Source organism: Saccopteryx leptura, chromosome 4, assembly GCF_036850995.1.
Source record: "Saccopteryx leptura isolate mSacLep1 chromosome 4, mSacLep1_pri_phased_curated, whole genome shotgun sequence".
NCBI classification, from domain to species: Eukaryota; Metazoa; Chordata; class Mammalia; order Chiroptera; family Emballonuridae; genus Saccopteryx; species Saccopteryx leptura.
Window position 1 is genome coordinate 223,204,098 of NC_089506.1, and position 18,966 is coordinate 223,223,063.

At 54.6% G+C, this 18,966-nt stretch overlaps 1 protein-coding gene across 1 annotated transcript; it reads left to right on the plus strand.

The window, feature by feature from the left end:
- The first annotated feature begins 1,185 nt into the window (after nucleotides 1-1,185).
- Nucleotides 1,186-18,966, plus strand: CRYM (crystallin mu). Its single transcript, XM_066380091.1, has 8 exons — nucleotides 1,186-1,427; nucleotides 1,926-2,079; nucleotides 3,745-3,807; nucleotides 8,211-8,312; nucleotides 10,259-10,442; nucleotides 15,160-15,281; nucleotides 16,380-16,464; nucleotides 18,613-18,966. The coding sequence occupies exons 1-8, from the start codon at nucleotides 1,258-1,260 to the stop codon at nucleotides 18,699-18,701; spliced, it is 969 nt and encodes a 322-aa protein (XP_066236188.1). The 5' UTR covers nucleotides 1,186-1,257; the 3' UTR covers nucleotides 18,702-18,966.

Genomic DNA, 18,966 nt, shown 5'->3' on the forward strand with positions numbered 1-18,966 from the left:
TTGTCGTATATATTTCATTTATTACCGTAAAAGCACGCTTGGACTTTATATTTTTTTCTTTAATATTTGACTTTATTATAACATATCTCTCAGAAATTTGTATATAACGCCCCTACAATTATTAGTCGAGTTCCGGAGTCTGACTTCCAGGGCAGATCCCAACTCCTCTGCTCACTTGCTGGATGGCTTTGGACAAAGCCTTTCTCCACCTCTGGTCTGGGCTCCTCAAATGGACAGTCAGGCTCCTAACAACTCCTGCCCACAGCAGAGAGCGTATAATGCAAGGAGCTGGTGCCCATCCACGGCATGGCGGGCTGCCTGGAGTGGTAGACTCAATAACCGGTCCCGGGTGTCGTTAGTATCATTATTAACTTTCTATTTCGCCTGGTTTATTCCCCCATCCTTCATAAAAGCCTCATCTAACCTCCCCTGGTCAAAATGGTTTCCCTCTTTTCTTGGAATTAATCAAAAGCATTTCTATTTTCGTATCACTGCTTTGGCAGCCGGTATCTACCACGCTGCGTCCTCTGTTACCTTTCTGTTGTACACACTGTTTTATTTCCTCCTCTCAAGGATAAGATATTTTTGTCGGTTTGAAAGAAAAGACCTCCATCTAAGTCGTCTTCTGCATTTTGGCTTTTTAATGTGACTTTCCCCGCTTTTTAAAGGTGAAGTTTAGCTGAGTAACTTATCCTAAGAGAAACTGTGTAATTTAAAGGAATGAGTGGAAACGGAGACTCCAGATGGGGACAGACTCAAAAGAAAAATGTTTTTGTTTTTGTTTTTAAATAACGTCCTCTTTTCATCTAAGATTTCCCAGCAGACTGCAATAGTTTAAGAAAAAAAGGGAGGGAAGGGGACTCCACCATCCGTTGCCCGGATCTCGCCTCCAGACAGGAGGACAGGGAGAGACCAGAGCGGGGTTGGCGGGGAGGAAAGCCCCACAGAGCGCCGCGCAAGGACGGCGACTACAGCTCGTCGCAGGAACTGAGAAACTGGACCCAAGAACACGAGCGTCTAGTCCGCCCCGTCCACTCCAGTGCAGGGAGGCGGGGGGACCGGCGGCAGGAAGGAGGGACCCAGCTGTCCCCCCCCCAGCTGTGGCGGAGGTGGACCCGCCTTGCTCCGCCCCCCGGAGCGGGGTGGTGGCCACGAGGCGGAGCCTGGCGCGCTCGCTCAGCTCGCTCGCATCGGGCGCAGCCGGGGACGGAGCCGCGGTCGCTGCGTGCCCGCTGGGGTGAGAAGGCAGGCGGCACGATGAGCCGGGCGCCGGCGTTTCTGAGCGCGGCTGAGGTGCAAGGCCACCTCCACTGCTCCAGCCTCCTCATCCCGTCTCTGGAAGCGGCTCTGGCCAACTTCTCCAGCGGCCCGGACGGAGGGGTCACGCAGCCGGTGCGCACCGTGGTGCCGGTGGCCAAGCACAGAGGGTGAGTAAGGAAGGCCGGGGCCGGGGGGCTGGGGAGACGGGGAAGGAGTAAGAAGAGGAGGAGGAGGAGGGACGAAGGGAAAACAGAGGGAGGAAGAAAGGGAGGCTTGCCTAATCCCGGCTGATAGCGGCGGCCACCCAATCCGTGCGCGCCGCGCCGTGCCAAGCGCGCGCCGCACCGTGCCAAGTGCGCGCTTGACCGGAGGCACCTCGCTCTAAGGCAGTCATTTTACTGGTGGCAAAACTAAGACTCAGAGAGGTTAAGTCACGTACCCAAGGTGGCCCAGTTAGTAAGTGTCCGAACTGGGATGAGTTTTCTCCTTTCGAGCTGGACTCTTGGACTTGCTGTGCCTCGTGCCAGGGGGAAGGACCGAGAAATGGCGGAGGGAGATGCCAGTAGGGCAGTGAGGAGGCGGGAGAAAGGAGGGTGTCTGGGACCTTCCCAGGACACCGCAGCCTTGGTGGGAAGGGGCTGAAGCCGTTCCCTCTTTCCTTGTAGTTTCCTGGGCGTCATGCCTGCCTACAGCGCTGCAGAGGACGCTCTGACCACCAAGCTGGTCACCTTCTACGAGGGCCACAGCCCCACCTCCACTGTTCCCTCCCACCAGGCCACTGTGCTGCTCTTTGAGCCCAGCAATGGCTCTCTTTTGGCGGTGAGCAAGTCCCTGCCTGGGGTGGGAGTGGGGGGTCCTGGGCCCAGAGCCGAGCTGGACATTAATTCACCATGAGTGAGGGAAGTTTTATTCATGGCCACCCATGCCTTGCTCTGAACAACTGGATACCAGTGAGAGGGAAGGTTGTCAGGGACCATGAATCTGTCTCTAGGACTACCTGAAGATTCATAACCCAGCGTAGAGCTCACTGCTGCTTCAAGTGAGTGATGTTGTAGAAGTAATGATTTAATCATTCTTTCTGGCCCTGTGCCAGTTACTCCATATACACAGTAGCCAAGGAAATATGTATTTAGCAACTGTTTGTAACATGGAAGAGTGTTCTGTAATCCTTTTCTGTAACCCGTGATAGTCTTTTCTGAGGGGCACCCAGTGGCCGGTTTTAACACTTAATGACACAGTATGAGAGAATCGCAAGACCCTGGCCGGTTGGCTCAGTGGTAGAGTTTTGGCCTGGCGTGTGGATGTTCTGAGTTTGATTCCTGGTCAGGGCACACAGGAGAAACGCCCATCTGCTTCTTCACCCCTTTCCCCTTCTTTCTTTCTTTCTTTCTCTCGCTCTCGCTCTCTCTTTCTCCCTCCCCCCCCCGTCCTCCTGCAGCCATGGCTTGATTGGAGTGAGTTGGCCCCTGGAGCTGAGGATGGCTCTATGGTCTCTACCACAGGTGCTAGGAAGAGCTCAGTTGCTGAGCAACAGAACAACGCCCCAGATGGGCAGAGCATGGCCCCCTAGTGGGCTTACCAGGTGGATCCCAGTCGCGGCACATGCGGGAGTCAGTCTCTCTGCCTCCCCTCCTCTCACTGGAAAGAATGAAAGAGAACAAGAGAGAGAGAAAGAGAAAGAAAGAAAGAAGAAAGAAAATAAATAAATAAATAAATAAATAAGCAAGCAGTAGCCCACTTTTATTAAGCCCTTTGTATGTGTCAGGCACAGTTCTAAACACTTGACATGTATTAACTCATGTAATACTTAGAACCATTCTGTGAGGTGAGTAATAGTATACCCCCATTTTGCAAATGAGGAGGAAACTTAGTCATAAAACAACTATGCCCAACTTCCTTACCCAGGCTTAGGTGGTTAATAAGGGGCATGGCTGGACTTCAGACCTCCTCAGTGTGAGCCCAGGACCTGACCTGTACTCTCGAAGACTGTGCTTTTCTTTCTTCCTCTCCCCTTCCCTTCCCTTCCCTTCCCTTCCTCTCTCCCTCCTTCCCTCCCTCCCTCCCTCCCTTCCTTCCTTTATTCCTTCCTTCCTTCAGTGAAGTAGTTTCATGGCCTTTCTACAGATGTCAGTGACTTATTTTTCCAGTTTCTCCTTAATTTGGTGTTTTGAGCATCCCAAGAAGACGGGCTTTTCTTGAGGACTCACCGTGTGTGGATGTTTCCAGGTGTGCCAGGTGCCAGTGCATCTCCTCCTCACCAGAGGCCTCTGGTGGTTGGCATTGCCTTTGTTTTGCAGGCGGGGAAGGTCGTGCTTAGAGTCGCATCTCCTGTAAGTGGAGGGATTGGGTCCAGGTCCGACACCGATCCCGTGCTCTTTGTAGGACAGGTTCATACTTCCCAGGGCTGCCCCTTGAGAACGCCTTCTGTTCGCGGAAGTAGTAAATAGGGCTGCTGCTTGCTCACTGCCTGTCCCCTCCTCCAAGGTCATGGACGGAAACGTCATCACGGCCAAGCGCACAGCTGCAGTGTCTGCCATCGCCACCAAGGTAAGGTCAGTGCCCGGCTGGGCTGTGGACGGAGCTGGTGGGTGGGGTGGGTGTCTCAAGCTTGAACGTCTAAGGGAGATGCGAGGACCTTTAAAACAAGTTCCTGTGGACACTAACTCCATATGCCAAATATGGGTTGTCCGGTGAGCGCCGTGGTTCACGAATGTGTTAGCGTCCGTCGACTGAGCTGGGCCCGTTCCAGGTCCCTTCTGTGCGTTACTGCTGGTCTTCACCTCCGTCTGGCAAAGTAGATATGCTAATCTGTATTTTCCAGGTATAGGAAATGTGGTTCAGAGAGGGGTTGTGAGTTTCCCGAGATCACCCAGCTAGAAGTGGCAGAACAAGAATTTAAAATTTGACCCCATTTGACTCCCAACACTGCTTTCTTGCCCCTGTAACCACCACAGGGTTTCTGGTGAACCCACGGTGTCCATGTAGGCTAGAGCCGGTCCTGCACACGATGCAGAGGAGCGAGCCAAACAGGTCCGAGCCGGACTGCCGCGTCCACTTGGCCGGTGTTCGCGAGGTCCTGCATGTGCCGGGCACTGTCGGGGGTATGGCAGGGGACAAAACAGCGCGGCACCAACAGGGGAAGTTTGACAGTAAACAAAAAGTGAACGACGTAGTATGATTTGCTAAGAAAATAAACGACGACAAACCTCTCTTGAGTTTAATGCTATGCCAGGATTTGTTTTCACACACACACACACAGACACACACACACTCACACACACACACACACACTCACACACACACACAGACACACTCACACAGCCACACACACACACACTCACACACACACTCACAGACTCACACATAGTCACACAGCCACACACACAGAGACTCACATACACAGACACACACACACACACAGCCACACACACATTCACACACACAGCCACACACACACTCACACACACAGACTCACACACACAGACACACACTCACACACAGTCATACACACACTCACACACACACACACACACTCACACACACACACTCACACACACACACAGACACACACACAGACACACACACAGACACACACACACATAGTCACACTCACACACACACTCACACACACAGACTCACACACACACACACACTCACACACAGACACACAGTCATACACACACTCACACACACACACTCACACAGACCTGCAGAAAACACTGCCACCAACAACAACAAAAAATATTGTTAGAAGGTTGACAATAAAGCAGAACCAAGACTTGGGGACTGGGGAGATTTTTAAATAACCCAAGAGAAGACTTCACTGAGAAGGTGCCATGGAGTCCAGACGGCTGGGGAGAGGGTGGGGGTGGTGAGGGCATGGTGCCCTAAGCAGCGTCTGGGCAGCCTACAGCACACGCAAGTATTTTTAGAGGTTAGAGGAGAAAAGGGGGCCCAGAAAACCGAGTGTGGGGACGGGTGGAGTCCTCAGTCTTCCACATTCGATGGACCAGGACTAGGTGTGGGAGCCCCGGTTTACGGAGCCTAACTAGGAAGGAAATGTGACCTCGGGGAGGGTTGGACCCACAGAGACCAGGTGTTCAGCTGCTGATTGTGTCAGTGGAGAGGGAAGGGGGAGGACTAATCTGGTAATTGTACAGGAAGGGAGCAGACGAAGTGTGCACCTGGATGAACTGGTTTTGTTTGTTTGTTTGTTTTTGTATTTTTCTGAAGTGGAAACGGGGAGGCAGTCAGACAGACTCCCGCATGCGCCCGACCGGAATCCACCTGGCATGCCCACCAGGGGGCGATGCTCTGCCCATCGGGGCCGTTGCTGTGTTGCAACCAGAGCCATTCTAGCACCTGAGGCAGAGGCCACAGAGCCATCCTCAGCGCCCGGGCCAACTTTGCTCCAATGGAGCCTTGGCTGCGGGAGGGGAAGAGAGAGACAGAGAGGAAGAAGAGAGGGAGGGGTGGAGAAGCAGATGGGCGCTTCTCCTGTGTGCCCTGGCCGGGAATCGAACCCAGGACTCCTGCACGTCAGGCCGATGCTCTACCACTGAGCCAACCAGCCAGGGCCGGGTTTTGTTTTTTAAATTATATCTAGACCCAACTCAAATAAAAATTGTAAATGGGCTTCTTTAGAAATGTTTGTTGGTATGGGTTTAGTAACAGAGTGACTCCAACAACACTCACTGCCTTACACTGGTAAAGGAGTCTGGTTTTGTTTTTTTGTTTTTTAATTTCCAGCCCATTCTCCTTGGTTTTCAGTGAGGACGTGTGATGGACCTCATTTAATGCACAAGGAAGTGGAAACGGGGGTTTCCTGAAATCACATACAAGGCAGCTGTAGGATCTCCCAAGGCTGCCTGGTCTTCCGGCCCCAGACCAGTAACTTCCAACCCAAGCTATGCGGCAGCATCACCTGGGGAATTCAAAATGGGTTTTGTTTTTTTGGGGGGGGGGTGTTCCCAAAACTCTGAATTAAAATCTCTGAGGGTGGGGTCCAAGAACCTAGACTTGTTTTTTGTTTTCTTTTCAACAGTCTCTGGTTTATTCTGATGATCAGACAGGTGTTGGAACCGGAGTGTTCTAGACCCGCCTCTCGGTTCCGCGGTGCCTTGTTGCACTGACAGGGACCCGCACTCCCAGAAGGCCCTGAGAATCACCGCGTTGACGGTTCAGAGTGTGGGCTGGCACGGCACGGCGCTATTCCTGGGGGGCTCAGACGGGTTATTCCGGAAGGAACAAGGGGTCTGTTTTACCTTTTGTTCTGTAAGAGTGGAATGTTTTTCTTTTTTCTTTCCCTTAGGGCTCTGGGTGGAGGAGGAAGTCCTCAGGTCTGAGGGACACTGTGCCTTCTTTGCGTCTGGGTTGGGGACTGTGACACGCCTTCTCAATGTGACATTCTATATATGTGTGTGTGTGTGTGTGTGTGTGTGTGTGTCAGGGTTTATCCTTGGTGAGCGTTGATTCGACAAATATCTGAGTGTCCACCAGGTGCCGGACACCGTGCTCAGCCTGGGGGGCATGGAATGGTGGGTGAGACCAGATGCAGTGCCTGCCCTCGGGAAGCCCTGAGTCCGCTCATGGAGACAGATATCAATCCAAAGATCACGCCACTAAATGTGAAATTACAACCCTGCCAAGCACATTGAATGAAAGGGGTGAAGTGCTCTGAGCGTGTACCACGGCAGGGGGGGGGGGGTCTTGACCGAGTCCTGTAGGATTGGGGAAGGCTTCTCCTGTGTGAGGGACCTCTGAGCTAAGAGTTGAAGGATAATAAGAGTTACTCACGAGGGGCAGAGAAAGTATCCTAGGCAGCGGAAAGAACCTGTGCAAAGGCCCTGTGGTTGGCAGAGGCACATGTGCTTCTAGAACTGTAAGGGGGGGGGTGTGGCTGGAGGGTAAGAGTACATGGTGTGATGGGGGGGCTAGAGAGATCAGAGGGCCAGCCCATGCAAGGTTTTACTTAGCAAATGCAAGTGAAACACAGACCTTCCCACTCTTTGTTTTAAGTGAGAAACCTGGCACATTCCTACACTTGTTTTTAATTATCCGCATGCTTCCAGGAAAAGAATGAAGTGCCGCTGATCCTGTTACCGTTTAATACATCTAATAAACTTGATAAACTTGTACTGTTTACAAAAAGACATCTCGATGACAACATTACTAGCAAGACAACAAATGATCGAGTAAAGGAAAGTTATCAAAATGAGACATGCTGTTTTAGAGGTTGATGATCACTTTCACAGGACACTGTAACAATTTCTGTAGCCCAAGTGGACTGCTAAGAATAGGATTGGTATTGGCAGAACAGAAAAGTATTGATGTAGTTGGAGAAAAATCACCTAGTTCTTCTTGGACAGATGCTTAAGCGTGCTAGTCTTGTGGATATTGCCAGTTTGAAAACTTTTCAAAGCAGATTCTTTGAACTGTGGTTTATGTCACAGAATGGTCTTTCTCCTTGTACCACTAGAAGAGAGGTGAACATCTGGTAATATTCCCGAGGCTCCTTTTGGCCAGTCATGAATGGTGAAGAAGACTCTTACTTTTCAGGCAACATGGTCAATTTAAGGGGCAAAATGTGTTCATTCAGTTCATTTATCTATGGTCATACAACTGCCTGCCGCTGTAGCAATAATTAGCACCTCTATTGTGTTACATAATTATTCTTCATTTTTTAGCGATTAGAATAATTAAGTTCTAATTTCTGAGCAAGTTGTTGCTGATTATAATGCAACATTGTTGTCTGTATTCCCTCAACTCGACCTTATCTCTCTAAGGCTTCATCTGAACACGCCAGACTCAGGAAAACAGAGTCAAACGGTGGTTACCCCGGGGAGGGTGGCCCAGGTCTCGGGGGACCTGAGACAGAAACAGTGTTTGCTCCTCCCCCGGCTCTCTCTAGTGACCACCTGGGCCCTTTCCTTCTCGTGTCTCTCAAACAGTTTCTGAAGCCGCCCAGCAGTGACGTGCTGAGCATCCTTGGGGCTGGGGTCCAGGCCTACAGCCATTATGAGGTCTTCACAGAGCAGTTCTCCTACAAGGAGGTAAGTCCAGGAAGGGCCGGAAGGGGCGTGAGTGTGTGGGGGAGGGGACAGTGGCCGTGACCTTTGTCTCTGCTCCCTCGCTGCAACAGGGTTAGGGTGAGGGTCCCCTCTAGAACATGCCCTTTTTAGGTCGAGAGTTGGGGGCAAGGCCTGAATCAGCTCTTCCTAGTTTCTCAGTCCACAGGGTCTGCACAAGGAGGCGGCCAGCCTACTTGGTCAGTCAAAGGATTGTATTCTATCTGTTCCAGAGGACATTCACTTGTCCTGTTGACCCCCCCCTCCCCCCGTCTCTCTTTGCTTCTCTTAGTGGAATCTGGGAGTCTTGACATATTCGGGGTGATGGACCCAAGAACTAGGAGTGCGGTCTGGAGAGGAGACACAGCACCCCTTATTTCTAGCCAAGTGGGGGGGCCGCCTTTTCCAGGTCCTGGTTTACCATTCCAGCTGCAATTTGATTCTGCTGTGATTTGATTTTTTTATTTTTATTTTTATTTTTTTGTATTTTTCTGAAGCTGGAAACGGGGAGAGACAGACAGTCAGACAGACTCCTGCATGCGCCCGACCGGGATCCACCCGGCACGCCCACCAGGGGCGACGCTCTGCCCACTAGGGGGCGATGCTCTGTCCCTCCGGGGCGTCGCTCTGCCACGACCAGAGCCACTCTAGCACCTGGGGCAGAGGCCAAGGAGCCATCCCCAGCGCCCGGGCCATCTTTGCTCCAATGGAGCCTCAGCTGCGGGAGGGGAAGAGAGAGACAGAGAGGAAGGAGAGGGGGTGGAGAAGCAGATGGGCGCTTCTCCTATGTGCCCTGGCTGGGAATCGAACCCGGGTCCCCCGCACGCCAGGCCGACGCTCTACCGCTGAGCCAACCGGCCAGGGCCGATGATTTGATTTTTTTTTTTTTTTTTTTTTTTAAGGATAAAAATAATACCTCTGCTTTGGGAAAGGCATACGATAAGGAAAACAACAAAAGAAAAATGCCCTTTTATCGGTTTTCAAAACACAACAGCAGTTTCCACTTTCCAGTCTCCTCTGATCTTTTTATAAGAGCGTGTTAGTCGTGTCCGATAATAAGAGTCCTGTAGCCTGTCTTTTCTTTGGTTGTTCTCACGGTATTACTTTTCCAGAGCCCTTCATCTTTGCACAATAGTTGCACAGCTTTCTGTCACGAAGGGCGGTGTGGTTAACCGTCTTCTTGGGACTGACTGGGCATGTGGAATTGATTTACACTTGGGTTTCTTCCGGTATTTGTCGTATTTCCTGGTGAGAGACCGCCTAGGTCTTATTATCAGTGGAGGGCCGACAGCCAGCCTCTGCCCAGACCTGGATGTCTGCTAGGCAAGCTGTCAGCGTTAGAATCCCACCCCCAGGGCTCTCATCGTAGCGGCCACACTTGCCCTCTCCCTCTGCTGGACCGTCCGTCCACTCCTCAGACTCTTCAGATCTTTCCTCCCCGACATTCCCTTCCGAGACCGACTTCCTCCATGCGGAGCACCGCCAGGGATAACCCCACACCCGGTAGGACTCCTTTCCGGGGTCCCAATCCTAACGTCGTGTCGTGCTGACTTTGCCTGGTTATCACTCGCATCTGACAGACACGCCAGCTGAGCCTGAGTGAGGGTGGCCCACCCCAGGGGCAGAAGTGAGAGGGAGCAGGGTGGTCTCTCAGCCCGTCTGGGCCCAGAACTTGCCTGGCGTGTGACGTTAGCGACTCAGCGAGTGACGCCGTCTGCCCTGGGCCGGGACTGACAAGCGTCTCCACCTTCTGTAGAGAGAGGCCATGTTCAGATAGCTGGCCACGTGGCCGCCCCGATTTACGTCCGTTCTCCCTCTGGGATGATTCGAATAAGCGCCGCCCTGACCCCAGAGTGGGCTCGATCGACTATGTAAACAGCCAGGCAGTCACGGTATCCCTGCGCCCCCCTCTCGTTCGCCCCCAATTCAAGGTGAGGATATGGAACCGCACCCGAGAGAACGCAGAGAAGTTTGCGGACACGGTGCGAGGAGAGGTCCGGGTCTGCGCGTCGGTCCAGGAGGCCGTGACCGGCGCCGACGTGATCATCACCGTCACCATGGCAACAGAGCCCATCCTGTCTGGCGCGTGGGTGAAGCCGGGGGCTCACATCAACGGTAAGCAGAGTGGCCTCCTGAGCCGCGGCCGGTGGTGGTGGTGGTGGTGGTGGCCCGGGTCACCGCTGGGCTGGCCGGGAGCGGCATCTACAGGGCTCTGGTCACCCCTGCAGGAGGCCCATGCTTCCCCAGGGCCTCAGGAGCACGGGGGGCCCCGAAAAGCATTACCCGCTCCAGAACGTGAAACCAAATCCGCAAACCTAAAACTAAAGAGGATTTCCACAGAAATCCAGCGGTTCTCAAACTTTTTGAAGTCGGGGCGCATTTAAAATCCTACCACTAATTGTAGGTGCACTAGATCCAAATTTCTAAGAAATATGTTATAATAATTAAGTCAAACATTAAAGAAAATGAAGTCCAAGCGTGCTTTTTATGGTAATTAAATGAAATAAAATATGACAAAATTAAATTTATTCTGACATTAAAAAAACATTTTTATGTTACACTTTTTGAGTTATGCCCCAATAGGCACGTATTTCTCTGGAATACCGCACGGTGCACCTGGAAATCTTCTAGGGCGCACACTTTGAGAACCACTGCCTTAGGCAAAATGATCAGTCACAGCTCGGTTTTTAAATGTCATGAAATTTAAATGACAAAGCCAGATGATTCATGTACCCTTCACATGGAGAATGACAACAACAAAAAAATTAATTACAGTACAAGAGATGGTTAATGTGAAATGTGAATGTTTTCTTTTTTTTAATATGTGATTGGATGGTAGACCTGGAAACGTAGGGGTCCTCTGAAGACCCTCAAACGGCCGCGGGGGCAGCGAGCTGCAGAGTTGGTCTGTGGGGGATGCTTACTGTTGCAGGTGCTGGTCTGTGTTCTTTATGTCTGCTCTGTATTATCTATTCCTTACAGTAACCTCATGGGGTAGGATCTGTTATTGTCACAACCCCCGTTTCACAGATGGGTAAACTGAGGCACAGAGAGACTAAGCCACTCGCTAGTTTGCTTAAAGTCAGAGGTTCTTAGTGGCGAGAGCTGGTATTTTTTTGTATTTTTCTGAAATGAGAAGCAGGGAGGCAGTCAGACAGACTCCTGCATGCTCCTGACCAGGATCCACCCGGCACACCCACCAGGGGGCGATGCTCTGCCCATCTGGGGTATTGTTCCATTGTAACCAGAGCCATTCTAGCACCTGAGGCAGAGGCCATGGAGCCATCCTCAGCGCCCGGGACAACTTTGCTCCAATGGAGCCTTGGCTGCAGGAGGGGAAGAGAGAGACAGAGAGGAAGGAGAGGGGGAGGGGTGGAGAAGCAGATGGGTGCTTCTCCTGTGTGCCCTGGCCGGGAATCGAACCCGGGACTCCTGCACACCAGGCCGACACTCTACCACTGAGCCAACCGGCCAGGGCTAAGAGCTGGGACTTGGACAAAGGCACCCTACCCTCAGACCCCAAGCTTTTAAATACTACTGTGCGTTATCTTTTTCAGTAAGAAGACTGGATTCTGGTGAGCGATCAGGCAAAGACGAGAGGGTGTGACCGTGCTGTGTCCCTGCCCCGTGTTTTAGTGACAGGCCCATGGTGTGAGCTCAGAATCTAAGACCTCTGTCCCCATTGGCAGATGAGCATTCAGGAGCCAGGCGTGACGAGGATGCGTTCACTCACAGATGTTTGCTGGAGGCCTCCTCGGTGCCAGGCACTGTGTTATACATAGGTCCTGGGGTGGTCACGGTAAACCAGCCCTCAGGGTCACCGCATGCCTGGCGCTAACATTCTCCGGAGGAGAGAGAGACAGCGAAGAAGTGACCGGATAGGAGAACTAGAGAGGTCCTTCTCAAGCTCTGAGAGGGGAACACGGTCTGGCGCGGTTGAGGAACGGGTCAGAGAAACTGAGGGTCTGAGTCCCAGAGGCACTGGTGTGAGGATGTGGGTCTGGGGGAGAGACGGATGGAGCCTGGCTTTCTAGACCATATGATCACTTCTTGAAAGGAGTTGGGACCTCAGAAGAAAGCAGTTCTTGGTGAAATGAACAAGAATTGAATATACAGCAAAACCGACTTGATGTTTTTAGCTCAAAGCAGCACGTAGGTCTTGTCTCCCAGTTCCTGTGGTTCAGGGGTGTGGGCGGGGCTTAGCTGGCTCCCTGACTCACCAGGGACGAAATCACCGCGGTGCCCAGGCCGCAGCCTCATCTGGAGCATGGGGTCGTCCGCCAGGCCAGGCCCCCGCGGCTGTGACGTGTCCCGGACGTTGTCAACGGCGGTGCCCGCTTCTTTGGGGTCCCTCTCTGCCCCGTGAAGCAGACCCCACGTTCCCTGCCGTGGGGTGGATGCTCCGTCTTCAAAGCCAGTGGCGGTAGACCGCCCCCACCCCCTCTCCCATTGTGAATCCCTCCCCAGGAAGGAGGCTCAGCTTGATTTTGAGTCAAGAGACACCCCTTCCATCTCCCTGCCCTGAGGACAGAACTGGTGTCTGTGTTCCCAGAGGCCTCAAGTACACTTGAGAGAAGTGTGTGCGGGTGCCGTGGAGTGGGGGAGGGGGGGGGAACACCCACCACAGAGTTTTCTTTACTTGACAGCCCGGCGGGCGGGAGGCTCACTCACACCCAGCCTGCCTCCCACTTTCCTCCACCCGGCCTGCACCCCACCAGCCAGGGTCTAATGCACCCTCCCCCATTCCCGCCCCCACTGAAGCCCACCAGCAGGCAGGAGGAACCCAGCCTGAGGCAGACCCCCGCCCCTCGCTGCCTGGCCCGACTCCATCTCTCCGGCTGTGCAGCCTCACACAGCCCTGGGAGGACATCCCTGCTCAGAAGAACCGGGGAAACGGAGCAATGAGCCCCCCGCCGAGGGGCTGCTGTGGTTTCCCCACCGCCTCATGATTTATTGACGAGCTTCGCTCGCTGGTGCTGTTGTTCTGTGGAGCTCCTCACACCTCCCGCCTGCATTCGACTCCCTTTGAGAGACAGAGCCAGGAGCACACAGGGGAGGGACCACGCCCAGGACACCGGGCGGCACTGAAGGCTGTCTGTGTCGGTGTGGGGGCTGCACAGGGCTCTCCGGGGTCCGGCCGGGCGGACGGGCAGCCTGGCCCGGTCCAGCCAGCACATGTGTTTAGTTTGGACCATAGAAAGTTCTAAAAAAAAAAAAGAAAGAAAAGTCAAGAAAGAGCACAGGGAAATAGGAAATAGATTCCCTGCTTCTGTTGAAATCAGAATAGCCGGCAGTGGGAGCTATTGCTCCCACAGGGGAGTGGACACGTGGTCCCTCCCCTGTGTCCTCTCTCTCTCCCCTCCAGTGAGCCGGAGCTGAGCGACTGGTCCCCTTCAGAGGGGCCTGCTCTCTTCTCTGGGTCTGGTGTCCACCTCTGACCAGCTCTGCTCCTGCTCATCACCAGCCTGGCCCCGTGGGGTTTGGGTGTGGCCTCTGTGTTGCCCTCTGCACCGCTACGGTTGTGGCTCTGTGGAGGGTGGGAGCTCGGCCTGGGACGCAGCGTGTTTACTTTTTTTAAAAATTTATTCAGTGAGAGGCGGGGAGGCAGAGAGACAGACTCCCACATGTGCCCGACCAGTATCCACCCGGCATGCCCACCGGGGGGCGATGCTCTGCCCATCTGCGTCATCGCTCTGTTGTGACCAGAGCCATTCTAGCACCTGAGGCAGAGGCCACGGAGCCATCCTCAGCGCCCGGGCCAACTTTGCTCCAATGGAGCCTTGGCTGCGGGAGGGGAAGAGAGAGACAGAGAGGAAGGAGAGGGGCAGGGGTGGAGAAGCAGATGGGTGCTTCTCCTGTGTGCCTTTTTATTGGGTTTTCTCCGAGACCCTGACACGAGCTCTCTTGTCACAGTTCAGAGAGAAGTGGGTGGGGGTGAGGAACAGGAGTGAATGTGATGTAGGAAAAAGCTGCAAGTGATGCTTGTGCTTCGGGGTTTGGGTTCGGAAGTCACTGCCCCCATGTACGGAAGAGATGTGGGAGAAGCAGCACCGTCTCAGAACCGCAGGGAGACACACATTAGATACATAACTTTGACAGACACCTTCGTTTCTTTGAGCCATAGTTAGTGCATCTTTTACATGGGACTCAGACATGGAGTTAGCTTATAGGGACCATGAATAATATGGGTGAAACATCCCACAATTAGAAGGCAGCTGTGAATGCTAATGTGCCTCACGATCTCTCGGGAATGAAACGGGACAGGAATGGGGAGGAAACCGGCAGCACTCTTCTTGTTAATGAGTGATCAGTCCGGCTGATTGGAAGGGGTTGGCCTGGGGGAAATGAGGCATTCTTGCCTGACCAGGCGGTGGCACAGTGAATAGAGCATTGGACTGGGATGCAGAGGACCCAGGTTCAAAACCCCGAGGTCTCCAGCTTGAACGCAGGCTCACTGGCTTGAGCGTGGGATCATGGACATGACCCCAAGGTCACTGGCTTGAGCAAGGGGTCACTCACTCTGCTGTAGCCCCCTGGTCAAGGCACATATGAGAAAGCAATCAATGAACAACTAAGGTGCTGCAACGAAGAATTGATGCTTCTCATCCCTCTCCCTTCCTGTCTGTCTGTGCCTATCTGTCCCTCTCTCTCTCTTTCTCTCTGTGTTTCTGTTACAAAGAAAGAAGAAGAAAGGAGGCATTCCAAATCTGACTGTTCCCAGTGCCGTCTGTCCCACCACCTGTCCCCCTCCTGTCTTCCGCTCCGCTCCACGGTGTGTTCCGTGTCCCCCGGGACTGCTGCTGGGCTGAGGGCCTGTTCTGGTGTTTCCTAGCGGTCGGCGCCAGCAGACCCGACTGGCGGGAGCTGGACGACGTGCTTATGAAGCAGGCGGTGCTGTACGTGGACTCCCGGGAGGCCGCCCTCAAAGAGTCTGGAGATGTCCTCCTCTCGGGGGTGAGCCTCTTCTCGGGGAGGTGGGGGTGCTGCTTCCCAAACGGCCGTCCCGGGTCCCAGGGAGAGAGAGGCCTGCTGGGCTGTCCCGGTGGGTGGGGCTTTCCCGGGGGGCTGGGCTGTCCCGGGGGGGCTGGGCTGTCCCGGTGGGCTGAGCTGTCCCGGTGGGCTGGGCTGTCCCGGGGGGCTGGGCTGTCCCGGGGGGCGGGGCTGTCCCGGTGGGCTGGGCTGTCGGGGGGGGGGCGGGGGGGGGGGGGCTGGGCTGTCCCGGGGTGCTGGGCTCTCCCGGTGGGCTGGGCTGTCCGGAGGTGGGGGGCTGGGCTCTCCCGGTGGGCTGGGCTGTCCCGGGGGGCTGGGCTGTCCCAGGGGGGCTGGGCTGTCCCGGTGGGCTGCGCTGTCTGGAGGTGGGGGGCTGGTCTGTCCCGGTGGGCTGGGCTTTCCCGGGGGGCTGGGCTGTCCCGGGGGGCTGGGCTTTCCCAGTGGGCTGGGCTGTCCCGGTGGGTGGGGCTGTCCTGGGGTGGGGGGCTGGACTTTCCTCGGCGGGCTGGGCTGTCCCGGGGGCTGGGCTGTCCCAGGGGGCGGGGCTGTCCCTGTAGGCTGGGCTGTCCCGGGGGGGCGGGGCTGTCCCAGTGGGCGGGGCTGTCCCGGGGGCGGGGCTGTCCCGGGTCAGGACCTGAGTGCCTGTTGCTGTCAGGAAACCTTCCCAACGTGGCCAACAAAGGAGGGCAGTGGCTGGCCACCCTCTGGCCTTATTTCTCTTTTGTAATCAAGGCATACAAGCCCGGGAATGGGGGGGGGGGTGCCAAATTCAGCGTTGAGAGAAGAACATGCCTATTCCCTATGGACACAGGGTCCTGGCAGGACAGCCCCCTGGCCACAGACTTGTATTTCTGCATTTAGAGTATCACAGAGGCACACAGTACCCGGAAAGGGTTCCAGGGGGAAGAAGCGTCCCCCGGACATCACCTGGTTTATAGACGGTCTGTTTACCAACTTTGTCTCTTATCCACCTGCCCTCCCCGGGTAAGCTAGACACAGTGGCTGGGACCGGCCGGAGCTCCACGGCCTGGGTCAGTGTGCCTGTGTGTGTCCCTCTCCCAGGCGGAGATCTTCGCTGAGCTGGGCGAGGTCGTGAAGGGAGTGAAACCAGCCCACCGTGAGAAGACCACAGTGTTCAAGTCTTTGGGTAAGGGCCATTGCATCCAGGGCACAGATCTAACCTAACCGGAGCACAAGGCGGTCTGTCCCTCGGTGGGAGAAGGAGTGGGTCAGGCGGGGCTCCGTGACCGACCCGTGAAATTCATCGCGTCGTTGGTAAGCCCCTGACCTCTGGAACCGGGCAGCCCCGGGATGGAACCTCTTCTCTGCCGCTTCTTGGACATGCGTCCTTGAGCAGGGGAACATCCCCCCACCCCACGCCAGGGTTTCTTCACCACCTGTTAACCTCAGTTCTCGTGAACGTGAAGCGAGGTGCGCGTGTGAAATTATTTGCAGACGGCAAGCGTCGGCAGTCTGCCATTGAGACACAGATCGAAATGAAACTATCCTCCAGAGGTGGGGGTAAAATGTTAAAAGATGGGGAACTTACAGGAAATGGGAAGCAGACCCCACGTGAGAGAGACTCGGGGGACAGCCGGCGACGGCCCTTTCCCTCCTCTCTCACCTTCCTGCTTGCTGACCTGAGCGCAGCGTCCACAGGGAGCCCCATTACCAGCCCGCAGGCTCAGGCAGGAGCCCCCCAGGGGGTGGGCTGGCTCTGCCTCTCGGCCCAGCTTCCTGCCCCGTCAGAGCTAAGGAAATAGACATACATGGTATTCAGCCGAAACACCTGAAACACTGAAATATGAGATCTTCCGTATTTCTAATGATCGAGCCTCCCAAGCTTGAATGCTTAGCAGAACAAGAAGTTCTTGCCACCCTGAGCTTATGCCAGGTGGTCACTCCTGGTGTCTCACTAGCCGTTAAATATTTAAAAAATATCTCACACACAGGGAGCCAGGCGAAGGCAGCAGCAGCCTTACCCAGATCCTGGGTCGAAGGCATCACACTGACCCAGCTGTGTCCGAAAGGCTCAGAGTTCAGAGCAGATCAGGGGTTAGCCAGCCCCTTCAGGGAACAGAACTCTCCAGCAATCTGCTCTCCCCTCTAGAGCAATTCTTTCCCTTCTTTTCCAAGTGAGAGGAGGGGAGGCAGAGAGACAAGACTCCCGCATGCAGCCCGACTGGGAGCCACCCGGCAACCGCCGTCTGGGGCCGATGCTCTGCCCATCTGGGGCCATGCTCGCAACTGAGCTATTTTTAGTGCCTGAGGTGGAGCTCCAAAGAGCCATCTTCCGTGCTCAGAGGCGATGCGCTCAGAACAGTCAAGCCACTGTCTGCGGGAGGCGAAGTGAGAGAGAAAGAGGAGGAGGAAGGGTGGAGAAGCAGTCTCCACTGTGCTTCTCCTCTGTGCCCTGACCGGGAATCGAACCAGGACGTCCACACGCCGGGCTGATGCTGTACCCCTGAGCCAACCGGCCAGGGCCATTTTGAGCAATTTTTGTCTTCTCACTTTTGGGATTGGTTGATTGCCACACCCGCCCATCTAGCAGGTGTATATGAAACACCTACTACACGTCAGGTTCCGACTGGGTGCTGTGGTGGTGGCTATAAAAATCCATAAACTCACCAGCTCCAGCCCTTGAAGAACATTGACCCATTCGAGGCGAAGGTGTGTATCTAAAGCAACAGGACAGAGAGGGATCGCTGAAGGATGCAGGGTTTGGACTGGAACAGGAGTCGGCAAACTCCAGCCTGTCTGTCTGACTTTGTGGGACCTATAAGCTAGGAATGCTTTTTACATTTTTCGAATGTTTAGGGGAGAAAAAGAAAAATAAGATTTTGTGACAGGTGAGCATGACGTGAAATTCACAGCTCGGTGTTCCTAAAGGAAGTCTGACTGGAACACAACCTGGCCCCTGGGCTTACCTGGCTGCTGTCTGTCCACACCACTTCTGCACTAACCAGAACGCCCAGGTGGAGGCGTGGTGGCCCCCAGACCTAAAATACTCCCCTCGGGCCCGTGACGGCCAGTTTCCTGAGCCCTGCACTAACTTGGATGCACAATTCCAATTTGGTTGGCGGGCAGTCCTTGCTTTTAGTGTCCCGTTCCCCGCCTCGCCTGGCCTTTTCGCAGACCCGCTGAGCCCGAGCTTACCGTGTCGTCTCTGTCCCCCTGCCGGGCATCAGCAGCACCAGAGATGGTACATCTAGAATCAGCCGGTCCTAGGCCATTTCAGGAAGAGCTGTTCTTGTTCTGACCAGAAAGAAGTGACCCGAATGTCTGTCCGTTGCAGGCATGGCGGTGGAGGACACGGTGGCTGCCAAGTTGGTGTACGAGTCCTGGTCGTCCGGTCAGTCAGACGAAGCAGCCACAGGGTGCTGAGGTGGACACCACGGCTCAAGGGGATGTTGGTGGACTCCGTCTCGTCGTTTCTGGATCACGCGCGGGAGCCCGTCTGTGCACAGCGAGCTCCAGTTTTGTGCGCGTCCACGTCCTGTCCTGGGTCACCAGGTCATCCCCCGTTGTGTTCCTGGTTAGAAAGTGGACTCGGGCGGTCATCCCTCCTGGCTGCAGGTTGCAACCGCGCTCCCTTTCCCGGCCTTTCCCCTGCGTTTGTAATTCCTGGAAATAAAGCGTTTTCCGTGTC

Bases quoted from the DNA above. Each gene is read 5' to 3' on its own strand.
- CRYM (XM_066380091.1), top strand. From the start codon at position 1,258: ATGAGCCGGGCGCCGGCGTTTCTGAGCGCGGCTGAGGTGCAAGGCCAC. The intron at 2,080-3,744 runs GTGAGCAAGTCC...CCCTCCTCCAAG, and splicing joins GCAATGGCTCTCTTTTGGCG to GTCATGGACGGAAACGTCAT. The intron at 15,282-16,379 runs GTGAGCCTCTTC...TCCCTCTCCCAG, and splicing joins GAGATGTCCTCCTCTCGGGG to GCGGAGATCTTCGCTGAGCT.